This window comes from Polistes fuscatus, unplaced genomic scaffold (assembly GCF_010416935.1).
Source record: "Polistes fuscatus isolate 324 unplaced genomic scaffold, CU_Pfus_HIC Scaffold1, whole genome shotgun sequence".
Taxonomy (NCBI): domain Eukaryota; kingdom Metazoa; phylum Arthropoda; class Insecta; order Hymenoptera; family Vespidae; genus Polistes; species Polistes fuscatus.
In genome coordinates this window covers 17711482-17727180 of record NW_025112997.1, presented here as the reverse complement: position 1 = coordinate 17727180, position 15699 = coordinate 17711482, and the positions used below count along the sequence as shown (strand labels likewise).

Here is a 15699-nt window from a genome sequence, read left to right as displayed (position 1 = left end):
TGATTGGATGAAGAAATAAAGTTTTTCGTTGATAGAATACTGTAAAAGTTCAATTGACGCGATAATAGCGCGCGGCTTGTTAAAATTAATAGAATTAATGAAACGTAATTTTAGCGTCGCCCGCGGCTGATAGGCCCAAAAAAAAGAATTCATTTATTATTCTACATTTATTAGTAATATTAATCATTCTTTACTATTCGCACCTTTTTTTATCATTCGGTATAGAAAGTAAATTTCCATTTGTATTCGGAGAATAAGGGATTAAAATAGTTTTAATATTATGCAAAAATAATTGATTAATTTTGTTTTTTATTCGTTATTGTTTTTATTATTAAAAGATAATTTATTTTTGTTTCGTTAACAATAATGTTCATTCGCGACTCTTTTTTTTATTCTTTCTTTTCACCACTACCTTATGTTAGTTAAGAAAATAAATTCTCTTTGCATCCAGAGAGAAACAGTTAACGAGCTAGAAATACGACTTAGGAAGAGAAAAGTAGAGAAATAGGATATCTTCGTACGCTTATCGGATGGAAAAGTAAGATAAGAAGCTCCAGTTCGAAGAAAGTACGTCGAGTAAATTACGCAGGTGACGTGAGTATCCTTCTGTTGATCTATCAATCTCTCCAAAGCAAGTTTGTTCTATGTAATCAAAGGAAAGAGGAAAGGAAAGGGGACTGGTGGTTGTTCCTTGGCTAGTTGGTTTACAACTTTACGACGTTCAGTTTATGCTGCGGCCCTGTAGTCACAAACAGAAACAGGCCCACCACCATCACTCCTACTATGTTAACGGTCAGTATTATTTTTTTTACCCGACAACTTTTGACTGTGCTAACAAACACTTTGATGATTATCTGTCGAGTCTGGTGGATTATCCTTTCTTGAGGTCAGAACAGGGCCAATCGAGGTAGACCGAGTGAACTTACCTGTACAAAAATACAAAGAAAAGTTAGTTGAAAGAAAGTCAACAAAAAATAAATGACAGAGAAAGTAAAAGTAAATAAATTTTATAAATAAAAATATATCAAATAATGTGTTTAATGTGATTTTATAAAAATACAATCTTATAATAAGTAAAAGTATAGTTTTATGTTAGTATGATTTTAGAATAAACAATAAAAGAACAAATTGAAAAAACACATATATTGTATAATATATAATAGTGATTTGTTCATCATTATTGGAATATTAGATGCTTACAATTTTGTTACCGTACGCAGTACTTTCGTTCGTATAAACGAACGATTTGGACGAAACATTGGAAAACAGATTTTTCTAGAACAAAATAGTTTTGAGAAGGTAAATCCGGTACCTCGTGAAGGACGTTAACGGTAATCGAGCTTCTCAAAGACCTCCGGCAGCGGTCATTTTATCGGCTCCTCGAGTGAAAAATATTCCGACAGGCTCATTTCGGTCAGTGCCTCGTTCCGCGTCCTTGCTATCTCTTTTCGCTAATGGATCCTTCGGTTCTTCGATGCGAATACTCTTTTTTTATTTTTTTCATATACATTTTTTTTTCTCTTTTTTTATGTACAGAACCATTGGAACCTCATCTATTCAAACACACACACACACGAAAGTTACGACAAAAAATCGAACTACGACGCGCAAATACGAAGGTCCAACAAATTGCGAATGTATCGAGTAGAGCAAAAAAAGTTCTTATAGGAATTCCCTATCTTCTTCACTCCCGCTGGGAAAACCAAAAAAAATAAAGTAAGAAGATAATTCTGGGTTTGAACTACTAATAATCGGAAATTTTGAGGAAAAAGTATATAAATCTTTCATCTATCTTATATAAACAAAGATTAGATTATCCTATAACTACTATAAACTAATATCAATTCTTAAAATATTCCTTACAATTCGGCCATTCTGACAAGTTCGGTCTCCCAACTCGCACATTTCTAAGATTAAAAAAATAAAGTTCTTAAACTTTTTTTGTAAGCGTGTACTCACGGTCGCATGTTCGATTCTTCTCGTGAACCCAAGATACGTTTGTATTATCGTAAGACCTTCGACAACATTTTGACTAAGCAATCGTTTCTTGTTACTTTTCCTCCATGGACTTGACCTTTGAAATGGAAGGACCTTCGAAATGCGTCATCAATTTCTGACAAATTCCTGATGTAGCATCCAAATTTTTTATCATAACATTATCGCCCGTTTGGTATATTTTTTCTTGTATCAAATAAAAAATGAAATCCTTATAAAAACATTGATAATACGAATTGCTTACCACAAAACGTTTGTACGCCTGCGTTCTGTTCCACATGTGAGATACGAGTTCATTGGTGAGCGATCATTGTTAGATTTATACAAGTATAATATACACTGTTTTTAACACAAATAATTTGCAAAATGTAATTATTAATCATTGTATATTCGCAATTGTTGATATTAGATCTTTTTTTTCAGTAATAGTCTCGATGATTTCGTGAAGGAAATTTTCGATTAACGACAACGAAATGAAGATCATTATTAATGTATTTGTATTATTACTTAATTGTATTAAGTAATATTGTATTATTTATTATAAAAATTCTATACTCCTTTTAAATACCTTATAAAACATTTGTACGTATAATATAATAAAACAGTTGTTTCGATAAAATAGTTTCTCTTAATTAAATTGACGAAAACGAAAAAAGGAATTTGTACATCTACTATTAAAATATCATAGAAAAATACGAGATATTTGAGATTCTCGTATAGAAATCATAATACGAAAGATACATGTAAGAATAATTACATATTCAGTAATCGATTAATTCTCGAGGAAGAATCTTTCTTATTATTTTAGAGAATATATTTTGCTTTGATATCAAGAAGGACCGGTTGACGACCTTTAATCGTTAAGAAAGTACCACCACCACCGAGTGGTGCACCTTTCCCTTTTTTTTTTTTCGTCAAGAGTATCGAAGCTTTTTCCTTTTCCACAATTCTTCTTCTCTTCTCATTTATTTTCTTTCTCTCTTTGTTTTTTTTCTTTTTAGCTTCTCGTAAAGTGCACTCAGCTTGGAGATCGAGACGTGGAGTTATAATTGCCTACTCGGCGAGCTCGACATTCCACGTGCGTTAAAGTTATCGCGGTTGGATCGTCGCACTCGCCATAATGCTTCTCTTCTTTTTAAAGTTCTTTTTCCTTCTCCTCCTTTTCCTCCTTTTTTACTCATTTTTCTTCTTCTTCTTCTTCTTCTTCTCCGATAGCAGAACCACACCAGGTATACGCATCTACCTCCAACCTTTTGGTTCTCGCAACGAAAATAATTAGACATATCGAAGATATCTCCTAAGATCTCTGCCATCAAGTATTATCTCTCCCTTTTTTGATACAACCCTTAAGGAAATCCTTTAAAACTAACTGACCTATCGAATCATCTCTTTAACGTTATTATCAATGCCCCGTTGTGCAAAAACCATTTTTGGTTAACCTTAACTCGTAGCTTACCAATGGAAAATATTTTCTCCGCTTAGGTCGTTGTTTTATTTTCTTTTTTTCTTTTCTTCATATTTTTTTCAATACTATTTTCTATAGTAACGTTGGCATGGTCACGTCGGCTTGACTCTAATTAGAATAATTAACAAAGCCGTGTTCTATGAATCTCTTATTCTTTTCACTTGTCAACACGGTTAGCACAAGAGGTGGTGTTCGTTCGTTCGTTCGTTCATATCGACAAACTCGTCTGGAACGAAAATTACTTTGAAAGAGAATAAATAACAGGGTGGGGGAGGGGGGGAAGAGGCTGAGAGGAAAGGTAGGGAAGAAATCTTTGAGTATACGATAAAAAGAGAAATAGTAGAAGAAGAAGAAGAAGAAGAAGAAGAGGAATAAGAAAGGGAATCGGTGTCGAGCGACGAATGGTACCGCATTCTGCCGTCATGTTGCATGCAAATACGACGTCCTGAGAACGCTTCGTTCCGGGTGGCACGCACAACCGTATTCTTGTCTCCCTTTCTAGCTTCCTCACCCCCCCTCCTCCTCCTCCTCCTCCTCTTCCCGCCCCCTTTTCTCTTTCTCTCTTCAGTTTCTTTCTTTCTTTCTTTCTTTCTTTCTTTTTCTTGTTTTCTCTCTCTCTCTCTTTCTCTCTCCCACCGTTTAGTCGTGAGGGTATTAATTTCGAATGCTAACCGCTTCTTCTTCCTCTTTTTCTTTCTTTTCTTCTTTCGCGGAAGAACTCGTCGAAGACCGTCGCAAGCAAGCAAGCAAGCAAGCAAGAAAGCGAACGGTGTCACCGTCCCTTTTTCAAGAACTTCATTCATTCAACGCGTTCGACGGTTTCTTTCTGTTTTTTTTTTTTTTTTTTTTGTTTATTTTTTCTACTTCTTCTTTCATACTCCCGCGACGAACGGATAATTCGCTTCTCGAAACCACCAAGTACGAGGTGTCGGTAATAACTGATTTGTATAATGTGTTGTTTCGAAATTTCTTAGAATTTATATATAATATATATATTTATTTCAATGTGTGTGTAAATTATTCAGCTCTTCCGATCAATACTTGCTTAATTCATCGAGCTTTGAAAATTATTCTTATTTTCTTAATTAGAATGATTTTGAATAATCTTATCTTTCCAATAGATATAAAAAAATAATAATTGTACCGTTCATTATCAATCATTTTGCTTGTATTATTAACTCGATTATTATCGAGCAAGGATAATTAGCGAACTCGATACATTCACGAAATGTATCTTTCTCGATCGCGATAGCAAAGAGTTCATTGGTTAACATTCGAGCCAAGTATAAAATATCGGATGACTCAGCCATTGTCCAGAAAAGCAAGGATCATGTTCATTATTTTCCCTCGTCCGTCTTATTCGTCGTTTTTTCTTTTTTTTTTCAAATACACAAGTTAAAACATACGATTATTTTTTTTTACATACGAATCTTGACGGATGTCAAGAAAATCGATGTCCGTTCTCGATAACTACCGTTAAAACATGCGATATAAATCTGATCTACATCGATTGAGAAAGATGGAAGAGAGATAAGATCGATGTTACGAACGCGAGATGACGCGAAAGAAATTTTTAATGAGAGTTGCCCGCGTTTTTGTTAATTAAAATTCCATTGGTTCGAATATCTTTTGCCAATAATCAAGCATTGTTGCTTCCATTGCAACGATCAATGTGATTCGAAGTCATGGAAATGCTGTAATTTATATTACATACAAACTGTAAATATATATTTTCTGAATGTAATATATATTTTTAAACGGATATCCTTCGTGGCTTTCTTAAAGATTAATTTGCTTCACCGAAGTTAACAACACTCTTCGTAGATAACACTAATTTATATAATATAATATGCGTATAATTTAACATAGCAACAAGATTTTAGTCAATTGAATATTGCGAATATAATATATTTTCTTTTACTTGGAAATATAAATAATATAAATGTGATGCGTTTCCAGCGCATTTTGTACAAATTACAGGACTCTTACAAACTACCAGACGCGGTAGTTTGACCGCGAGTGATAGATTTAGTATTAGTTACGTCAAATAGATCGAAATATGTACTCACCCTGTGATATCAAGTAGCATGACTTAACCGAAAGATTTAGATTTACTTTTAACGTTTTCTTTCGAACGTTTTGAACGTGTAACCCACACGTAAGTTTTCTTGTACTTTGAGACCAATCGAAAGAGGAGAACATAAATAAAGAGTTAGGGTATATACATGTATACGGATATAATACAGTATTACCAAGGCTTACGTGACCCAGTAGCGATATATCGATAGTCGGAAAGCGTACGGTGTATTACCTCGTCGTTACAACGCGTCATTTGTTTCTTCTATCGTTGATTTGCGTCTGACGTAAGACTGAACAACGAAACGATATGTGTGACTCACGTTTGCTTGCTAATATTAAATTAATAAAATGACTTGTTATATTTTATAATTATTCTATATGTTTAATTAATTATATCAAACAGTAATGATTGGATAAATCATTTCCTTTTTTTATTATTAGGGTGAAGCAAAAGTTCGTGGGTTTATTGTCTTAAAAACTTCACAACGGATTGCTTTTGTAAAATTAACTTTGGAAAATATTAATTTAAAAAATGCACGAACTTTTTAATTAACCCTAATACTATTTTAACGTTTCATAAAAATATCTTCCATATATTCGAACGAATATGAAATATTTTTAAGATCGAAGGTCCCAAATGAACTCGTAGTTTGCTTTGTCTTTTTCTTCGAGAATCGGTCTAGTTGAAAATCTCCAAAAAACTGGTTGGTAGATTGAAAAGCGATAAAGGAAAGTTTCAGATCATTTTAAGTACGACGAGAGAGCTTTCGTCGTGGCATCGTGACGTTTTGTTCGTTCGAAAGCTGTTTGGTCTTTCCCTCTCTCTCTCTCTCTTATGTTAGGATCGTATAGTGTGCGCTCGTGCGCGCACAAGAGCACTGTAATCCTATACGTCTCTTGAGAAACTGGTTTCCGCACGACGTGTTGCGGGTAGCGCGCAAAACAAATTAATAACAAGAACATCATAACTGCTGCGCCAAGGTTGTCCAAGAATGGTTGGTCAGACGTTCGAGCTTATACCATAAGCCTTGCGGACTTAACTCTTTTTATTCTATTTTTTTTCCCCTCTCTTATACTAGAAATCCCATTTCCAAAAAATAAGATAGGAAGGAAAGAACGTTTTACAACGTAGCGATCGTTTCTTAATACTCTATCGACTCGATAAGGACCTTTAAAATGCGTCATTAATTTCTGGGATATACCCAAAAGCATCAAAATTTGTGTAGCATCCAAATTTTTTATCATAACATTATCTCACACTTAATATATTTTTTTTTGTGTCAAATGAGAAATGAACTCTTTATAAAAACATTGATAATACGAATTTTTTTACCACAAAACGTTTGTACGCTTGCGTTCTGTTACAAGCGATTATCAAAAATCCACAAACTGAATAAATCAGTGATATCACCAGATATTCACGTGATTTTGCCTATATAATGAGCGCAAATTCGGGTAAGTATCGTTATAGTAATCGTCGAGTACCGAACTGCTAGTAATCGAAATTTCTCTTCTTAAAAAATGAAGATTTTAGTTCTCGTGTTTCTCGTGCTGGTTATTGCAACGGTTATTTCCGCTGCACCGTATGAATTATCATCGGCTGGTGAGTAAAGAAAATTGTTCGTCGATGAAAACAAAACAAATGATCGAACGTTTCTCTTATTCGCAAATTAGGTGGGTTAGAACCACTCGAAAAAATCGTAAAAGAGCCATTGGAAGAACGTGCTACTAGACAAAAAAGAGCAATCTGCCTCTATACACCTTTACTCGGTGGCATTAGAGATCTTATATGTAGTGGTACTTGTTTGTTGGTGGGTAAACCAGGTGGACATTGTGATGGAAACGGTGAATGCACCTGTGAAGAGTAAGGTATGTATTATTTTGCTTATTAACATGTTTAACGTTCAATATGTAAGAGTATATTAAGCCATTATATGTCACCGTTTCATTGTTTTCTTTCTTAACACTAAGCATCATTTACATCCTGATTCGATCATTTTAATAATCCACATGGGAGATACAAGTTCATTGGTGAACCATCATGGTTAGATTTATACAAGTATAATATACACTGTTTTTAACACGAATTATTTGTAAAATGTAATTATTACAAATTGTATATTCGCAATTGTTCATATTAAATCTTTTTTTTTTTCAGAGATTCTATCAAAGATTTATTCAACAAACGTTTCGGTTAACGACAACGAAATAAGGATCATTATTAACGAAATTTGTATTACTTATTATAAAAATTATATACTCTTTCTTATACCTTTAAAAACATTTGTATGTACGATATAATAAAACAGTTTTTTCGATAAAAAGGTTTTTTAAATTAAATTGACGAAAATGAAAGAAGAAACTTGTATATTAACTATTAAAATATAGAAAAATACGAGATATTTGAGATTCTCGTATAGAAATCGAGATACATCATACATTGCGCCAAAGCTGTCCAAGAATGGTTGGTCAGACGTTCGAGCTTGTATCATAGATCTTACATACCTTACTCTTTCTACTTTCTTTTTCTTCCCCTCTCTTATACTCGAAATCCCATTTCCAAAAAATAAGATAGGAAGATAGATGAACCAAATCGAGTAATCGAGCTTCTTAAAGACCTCCGGCCGCGGTCATTTTATCAGCTCCTCGAAAGTAAAATATTCCGACAGACTCATTTTGGTCAGTGCCTCGTTCCGCGTCCTTGCTATCCCTTTTCGCTAATGGATCCTTCGGTTCTTCGATGCTAACATTCTTTTTATCTTTTTTATATACATTTTTTTTCTCTTTTTTTTTTTGTACAGAACCATTGGAACCTCATCTGTCCAAACACACACACACGAAAGTTACGACAAAAAATCGAACTACGACGCGCGAATGCGATGGTCTAACTAATTGCGAATGTATCGATCAGAGTAAAAAGATGTTCTTACGGGGATCCCCCATCCTCTCCACCCCCGCTGGGAGAAACGAAGAAAAATAAAGTAAGAAGAGAATTCTCCGTTTGAACTGCTAATAATCGAAAATGATACAAAGTTCAAGGACGTTGATGAACATTGATGCGAAAGCTATTGCTTCACTTTCGTTATGTAATTGTTGATTATTAATGAGTTTGCTAATGATTAGACAAATATTTTTCATTTAATCTTTATATATATATATATATATACTATATGCGCGAAATTATCACTTTATATTGAATATATCGAATGTTTTGATTAATAATTTTTCCTCCTGTCATATGAAATATGAGCTGTTTATAAATACAATGTCAATACGAGCGGGGAATACTTTATCACAAAACGTTGGAAAATCCGCAAACTTCCTCGTAAAAATAATCGGGTATTCACATGAATTTGCCTATATAATGAGAGTAAAATTGAGTAAATGGTTAAGTATCATTACAGTAATCGTCGAGTATCGATCTGTTAGTAATCGAAATCTCTCTTGTTCGAAAATGAAGATTTACGTTCTCGTGTCTCTCGTGCTGGTTATTGCAACGGTTATTTCCGCTGCACCGTATGAATTATCATCGGCTGGTGAGTAAAGAATGATAAAAATTTTACAAAGAAAATTGTTCGTCGATGAAAAAATAAACAAATGATCGAACGTTTCTCTCATTCGCGAATTAGGTGAGTTTGAACCATTGGAGGAGATCGCAGAAGAGCCATTGGAAGAACGTGCTACTAGACAAAGAAGAGTGACCTGTGACCTTTTATCTGCTGGCGGTTTCGTTGGTGATACCGCATGTGCTGCTAATTGTTTGAGTATGGGTAAAGCAGGTGGACATTGTAATGGCAGCGGTGTTTGCGTCTGTCGACAGTAAGTTATCTATTATTTTGCTTATTAACATGTTTAACGTTCGATACGTAAGAGTATATTAAGCCATTATATGTCACCGTTTCATTGTTTTCTTTCTTAACACTATGCATCATTTACATCCTGATGCGATCATTTTAATAATCCACATGTGAGATACGAGTTCTTTGCTGAACGATCATAGTTAGATCTATACAAGTATAATATACACTGTTTTTAACACGAATTATTTGCAAAATGTAATTATTACAAATTGTATATTCGCAATTGTTCATATTAGATCTTTTTTTTTTTTTCAGAGATTCTATCAAAGATTTATTCAACAAACGTTTCGGTTAGTGACAACGAAATAAGGATCATTATTAACGAAATTTGTATTACTTATTATAAAAATTATATACTCTTTCTTATACCTTTATAAACATTTGTACGTACGATATAATAAAACAGTTTTTTCGATAAAAAGGTTTTTTAAATTAAATTGACGAAAATGAAAGAAGAAACTTGTATATTAACTATTAAAATATAGAAAAATACGAGATATTTGAGATTCTCGTATAGAAATCGAGATAGATCATAACTGCTGCGCCAAGGCTGTCCAAAAATGGTTGGTCAGACGTTCGAGCTTGTACCATAGGCCTAACCAACTTTTAACTCTTTCTATTTTCTTTTATTTCCCCTTTCTTATACTCGAAATCCCATTTACCAAAAAATAAGATAGGAAAATAGATGAACCAAATCGTCCACCGGTTGATGAAAATTATGAATTTGAATCAGTGAAAGAAAAATAAAATCAAATAACGTGACTATTAATCCAAAACAGCAGTATTGTATGAATCAACAAGTTGACAGAACGACGGAGACATTTTGTTTGCTTTTTAAATCTAGTTTCGAGAAAAATATGAAAAGAAAATAAGATTATCGGTGTCACTATGATCGTTTATCTGTATACGAGGAAACGCTTCTAATAGAATATACATTTTCTACCTGGATTGTGATTGTAAGGTAGATGAAAAAGAAGAAGATGAAAGAAAGGTGCTCGAGCAGAGTAGAGAAGAGAAGAGAAGAGAAGAGTAGACGAAAGGAAAGAAATGTTCCGTCAGCGTTGTCAGTCGTCACTACCGTTATCTGTCCGAGCTACCTGTTACATGCTATCTTTTTCTCTTCAATCTCTCCTCCTCTTTCTATCTTTTTCAAGAAATAAGAAAGGAGAACTGTTTGTACACCGGGAGCCGAGGAAAAGGAGTCAGTAAACGCATAGACGAAGAAATAAGTATACACATACGTGCAACTAGCATAAGCTTGCTGGGATTCACCGCGAAGTGCATCGCGATTGGAATGTTAACGAATTCTTCTTTGGTTTCTCCGGTGCGCGAGAAATCAACAATCCTTATCATTACGATGCTGACTTCAATTTCTGGTATACTTCGTCCGCTTATGTTACCGCTTTATTTCTTAGTCAAAAATACAATGATTACATTTTTCGTTTATATTTGATTATATAAATAATTTTCAAGAAAATAAAGTAATCGTTTGATAGTTTTGGTTTTGGTGGGTTTGTTGCGAACATTTCGCAGAAGGTTTACTCTCCTTTGGTATTCTTATTCTAAAAAGTTATTAGCTCGATAGTCGCACGAATACTAGAACATCGAATAAAGAAAGAGAGAGAGAGAAAGAGAGAGAGAGAGAAAAGTGAGGAAAAAGCGGGAACCGGGCGAGGAGAGCACGTTTGTTCGGCAAAAACCTTAAAAGGTCTAAAGACTACAAATTCAGGCTGTGATACACGATGGAGGGCCGGTCTTTAGCCATTATTTATGAATTTGGTGCACCGAAAAAGGCGGCCCATTGGGCCCCGAGGGGTACAAGAGAAAGAGAGAGAGAGAGAGAGAAAGGAGGAGCTCTACGGATTTCAAATCGATCCGCAAACCGGATAAAATATTTTATGGAGAACGCGCTTTAATGGCCCCTTACCTTAGCGACGGCCCTTCCCTTCCCCTCTCCCCCCCTCCGTGCCCACCGCTAAGGTCCACGTCCGCATTGATTTGTGGTCACGCTCGGGACGGAGAAGGTCCTTATCGATTGCCCGCATGTCCTTCTCGGTTCGCGATTCCACTCGCGAGATCGTACACAGATCGTACACGGTACGAATCCTCCGATTCTACAATTTCCTCTCAAACTTTTAACTTTCGACGAAAACGGATTTACTATTGATTTTCTGTTCGCGTCGTCCGTCATCGAGGTTTATTCGTTTAATTGATTTCGTTTACACGAGCCGACTACACTTATAATAATCTTTATACGAAAGTATACGATTATAAAAAAGCGTAATATTTTTAATCGATTACTATTCGTTCGATTAAAAATACGAAATCTGATTTGTCACGCCGATTGTGACATTTTACTCGAAATCAGTGGGCGTTGTAAGTATCCGCGTAAACACCTTTACTAGAATTTAACGGATTCTCTTCCTTCTCGCTCGCGTCAATCATTTTTATGAAACGTCTCGCATCGCGTAACTTTCCAATTCGTTTCTCCTTTTCATCGATGATTTATTTCGAATTATCTGGTTCGATCGGACTAACCGACCAATGACATTTCTTCTCATCTTTTTATGCCGCTGCTAGTAGACTTTCGATGAATCGAAGCGGAGATTAATCGCTTAATCGAATTCTTCGAAAATTCGATTCAACATTTTTCGTAACGTCGTGTTATGCGATTCTCGAAGATAATAATCGTTAGACGTGCTATAATTTTGATGGAAGAATTGCAAACGATAATTGAGATCGCTATTTCTAAAATCGTTGAAGTTTCTTTGTTTTATGTTTAATCAATTTTACTCGCGATCACAGTGAAATCTCTCCGTCTCTCTTTCTTCCAACGAAAATTCGAAACAAAATCGGAAAGATAATATCGAAATCAAAATGAATTTGGCGTCTAGCTCGTTAGTCTCGGAATACGCGGTTCTCGGACGTGGTCAGCAAAGAAGAAAAGTACTTCTTCCTTGGATTGGGAGCAAACGGGTTCGATGGACTTTCGTCGACCGATTCTAATGGAGATTTATTATTTCTCAGACATCTCGTACGTTTCTCGTACGTTTCTCGTATGTTTCTCGATGAACTTCACTACAGACTTCAAAGCCCACCATAACGTCCTTCGATTATCTCGATCGGTGAAAGTCGGAGATTCTAGAAAGTATCTCTCCGATGGAAGAGTCATTTACTTCTTTTAATCTCTATGGAAATGAGATTATATTTTCGTAATTCTCTTTTAGAATTATATTTTCTAAAGAAGCATAATTACTTCTGAGAGCCAAATTAAGAAGGAAGAAAAAAAGAGTTACATAAATGAAATGTGTGATAGTACAAAGCAAAACGAATATGCTACACGAATAATATTATATTATACAATCATATTATAATAGCAATAATATTAGATAAAGAAAAGAAATAAGAGAGAGAGAGAGAAACAGAGATGCAGTTGTGAATAAAAGTTGGAAAGAGATTTCATGCGGTTAAACCTATCCTTCTTTTTGTTCGAGTTAGATGCGAGGTAAATGCGAGGTGTCTGCCAAATATTAGCACAGCCGGTGCAGCTGTCGTGCAATGCTATGTGCCTCTACGATTTTCTACAAGCTGCGACTCTTTATTTATTTTTAGGTCTGCTAAAAATCTCGTAGTTTCGATTTTGTTGTTGTTTACCTTTGTGAGATTAATTTTAACTAAAAAGAGAAATAGAAAGATTGATATTATTGTACTCGAAGATAGTACGATATCGAACGAGATTAGATAAATTTCGTTATATTTCGAACGCGTATAATTTATCTAACATAATAATGATATCCGTAAATGAAAAGTAGAGCGACCTGTTCGTCCATGATTTTAACACCTAAACATTAAAAGAGAAATAAAATCAACCTCGTCGTAAATGGTTTCGAAAGAGATTAGTTCCGTTATAAGAAACTCATTGCAAAGAGAAATTGATTAAAATGAAGCAACTAGTGAGACTACCTGTGGAGTCGTCGGAAACGTACAAATGAGCTTTCATCGACTTACGGGTAAACCCACGCGTTTTTTTTCCCTCGTTCCCTTTTCTTTTCTTTTTTGTTTACAACGAAACGACCACGATTTTGGGGGATATTAAGAGATCCGGAGAAGAGAAAAACGAGTGTACATTTTCGTTTGGTTTTTTAAGTAGGCGTGTGGTGGTACGTAGTAATGGATACGATCAAAATGGTTTACTATTTTTGTAGCTTCTATATTCTTTTCTTTCTCGACGATATACCTGTTAATTATTTCGTTACTTGCATAAATAATTTATTTTTTATTTATTTTTTTATATATTTCTCGGGTTGGATTCGAGGTGATTCGAAACGAGTCACGTTTGGTCGTACCAATAAGGGCCATTCATCCGCTTGGAACAAGAAACGGTGAAGTATAATGCAAGTCCCTAGCCGAGCAAGCACTCACGTAGGTAGGTGCAAGCAACTTCGATAATCGACTTGGTTTTGTCCTCACCTTTCAATTGTAATTATCTAGGATTTGTTTTCTTATTTTGTTCGCTCACGCCGGTCAATTTCGTCTTAACGAGTTTTCGTTAATTGCATCGCGTGCCATTGCAATTAGATCGGCACGATGATCGTTTCATTTTTTCAAGATTAATTATCAGCGTATTAACAAATATTATTTATTCCCATTCGATAAAATGAAACGCTATGTAATACGTTAATTCGTTATACGTCAAATGTAATTGTACGGTTTATAAAATACCGATCATTTTTCTCTGCGTACCATAAATATTCAGAATAAAGATGAAGGACGCATAATTTGGTGCAGCCCATCCAATTCGGTTTTTTTTAATGACTACGGTTCGAAACTTAAAGACCAACAAAGCGTTCCCGAACGGAAACGTTCGAAAACATTCGAACGCAGGGTGGTGGAGAAATTGACTAAAAGAAAGGAAAGAAGGAAGGAAAGAAGGAAGGGGTCGTGACATGTTACGATTCGGCCGAGTGATTCGGACTGCCGATAGGAACCTCGGCGCTTTGGCAACTCGCTAAATTTGGTAAGACGACTCGCTAATCGCGAGCAATACTTCTTGCATGTCGCTCTTCAGGTAGCCTAATTTGCGTTGTATACGTTATTCCGTTCTACCTTTGTCTCTCTTTCTCGTATAAGTCGATAGCCAACCCATTTTTGGACAGACGACAACGATTCGAGGTAGAGCAGGACCACTCGGATTAGCTGTGACATATGGAGCTGAAATTGAAATACGACCAGTTCTACCGTTTTTTAGGATAATCGAGACCATAAACGCGTCCAAAAGTAAACGGACCTGTTACTCAATGTCAAAGGTGTTGGAATAACAAAAATACCAAGCTTTAGATTTTTCAAGCAGGTTGTTTCTTCAAAACGTATGATCTTTATGCATGATTTCGAGATATAACAAAATGATTAACAAACATTTTTATAAGGATGTATTATACTACTTGGCTTCCTTTTGAAGTTTTTCTTTTTTTCTTTTTTTTCTTTTTTATTACCATTAACCTTTGTGAACTAAAATATACATATATATATATATAGAAATTTATTGTTTTAATATTCTAACTTCTTAGAAATAGTAGAGAAAGAACAGGAAGTACTTGAAATAAATGTTTGAAACAACAAAGTTATAACTAAAGATGTTAGATGAATCACTCGCATAAACGTCCATCAGGATAACCTCGGAAGGATTACCAAGGAGAAATTATTGCTTTGAGCTATCTCATGCGAGAAAAAATACGTGTACTCATTATAATCCCATCGAAGGATTACGAGGAACCAAACTAAGATTCTCTTCTTGATTCTTTCTCTCTTTCTTATCCATATTGTAAAGAAAGTCACGATTATTACGATGCATCTTAATTTCGAAGTTAATAAACCATGAGTGATATCTCGACGGCGAGATTGCGGCCTCGACAAACGATCCTGACATTGATTGCAAGCGAGGAAATCTACGAAGTCGAGAGAAAGTTTTTCCTTTTTTAGATGAAACCTCTTTCTCGCGATATCGTATTTTTCTTACGTAACCACGCGGGAAATTACATTTCAAAATAACAACAACAAAAATAAGATTCTGATAATATCAAAGAAAGAAAAGAACAATAAGATTTTACTCGATTATTCGATTTGTTTAACATAAATCTGACATGATCATTTCGATAAGAATTAATTAGAATTTTTGTTTGAACTATCTCGTGTACCGAATTTGGAAGAAAGTATTGAAATGATTTTTTGTCTGTCGTCGACGACGTTTGCAAAGGTATCATTAGAAACATCCGAACAAAGAATATCATCATTGGTATCGTT

The 15699-nt window shown here is 34.8% G+C and overlaps 2 protein-coding genes across 3 annotated transcripts in view; one reads left to right on the top strand and one right to left on the bottom strand.

The window, feature by feature from the left end:
* The window catches only part of LOC122521157 (epidermal growth factor receptor), a 110192-nt gene that overhangs the window by 61168 nt on the left and 33325 nt on the right, over positions 1 to 15699 (bottom strand). The window lies entirely within an intron of this gene.
* On the top strand, positions 7046 to 9820 carry LOC122521168 (defensin-1-like). 2 transcript variants are annotated; one of them, XM_043641676.1, is made up of 3 exons: positions 7046 to 7142; positions 9169 to 9358; positions 9655 to 9820. In XM_043641676.1, exons 1-3 carry the CDS (start codon positions 7061 to 7063, stop codon positions 9692 to 9694), a joined length of 312 nt encoding a protein of 103 aa, XP_043497611.1. In that variant the 5' UTR covers positions 7046 to 7060; the 3' UTR covers positions 9695 to 9820. The 2 variants fall into 2 exon arrangements, with proteins under 2 accessions (XP_043497611.1, XP_043497604.1); XM_043641669.1 differs by lacking the exon at positions 7046 to 7142 and adding an exon at positions 8926 to 9075.

Excerpts from the sequence above, each read along its gene's own strand:
- LOC122521168 (XM_043641676.1), top strand. The coding sequence starts at position 7,061 with ATGAAGATTTTAGTTCTCGTGTTTCTCGTGCTGGTTATTGCAACGGTT. Across the intron at positions 7,143-9,168 it reads GTATGAATTATCATCGGCTG|GTGAGTTTGAACCATTGGAG; the intron begins GTGAGTAAAGAA and ends TTCGCGAATTAG. Across the intron at positions 9,359-9,654 it reads GGTGTTTGCGTCTGTCGACA|AGATTCTATCAAAGATTTAT; the intron begins GTAAGTTATCTA and ends TTTTTTTTTCAG.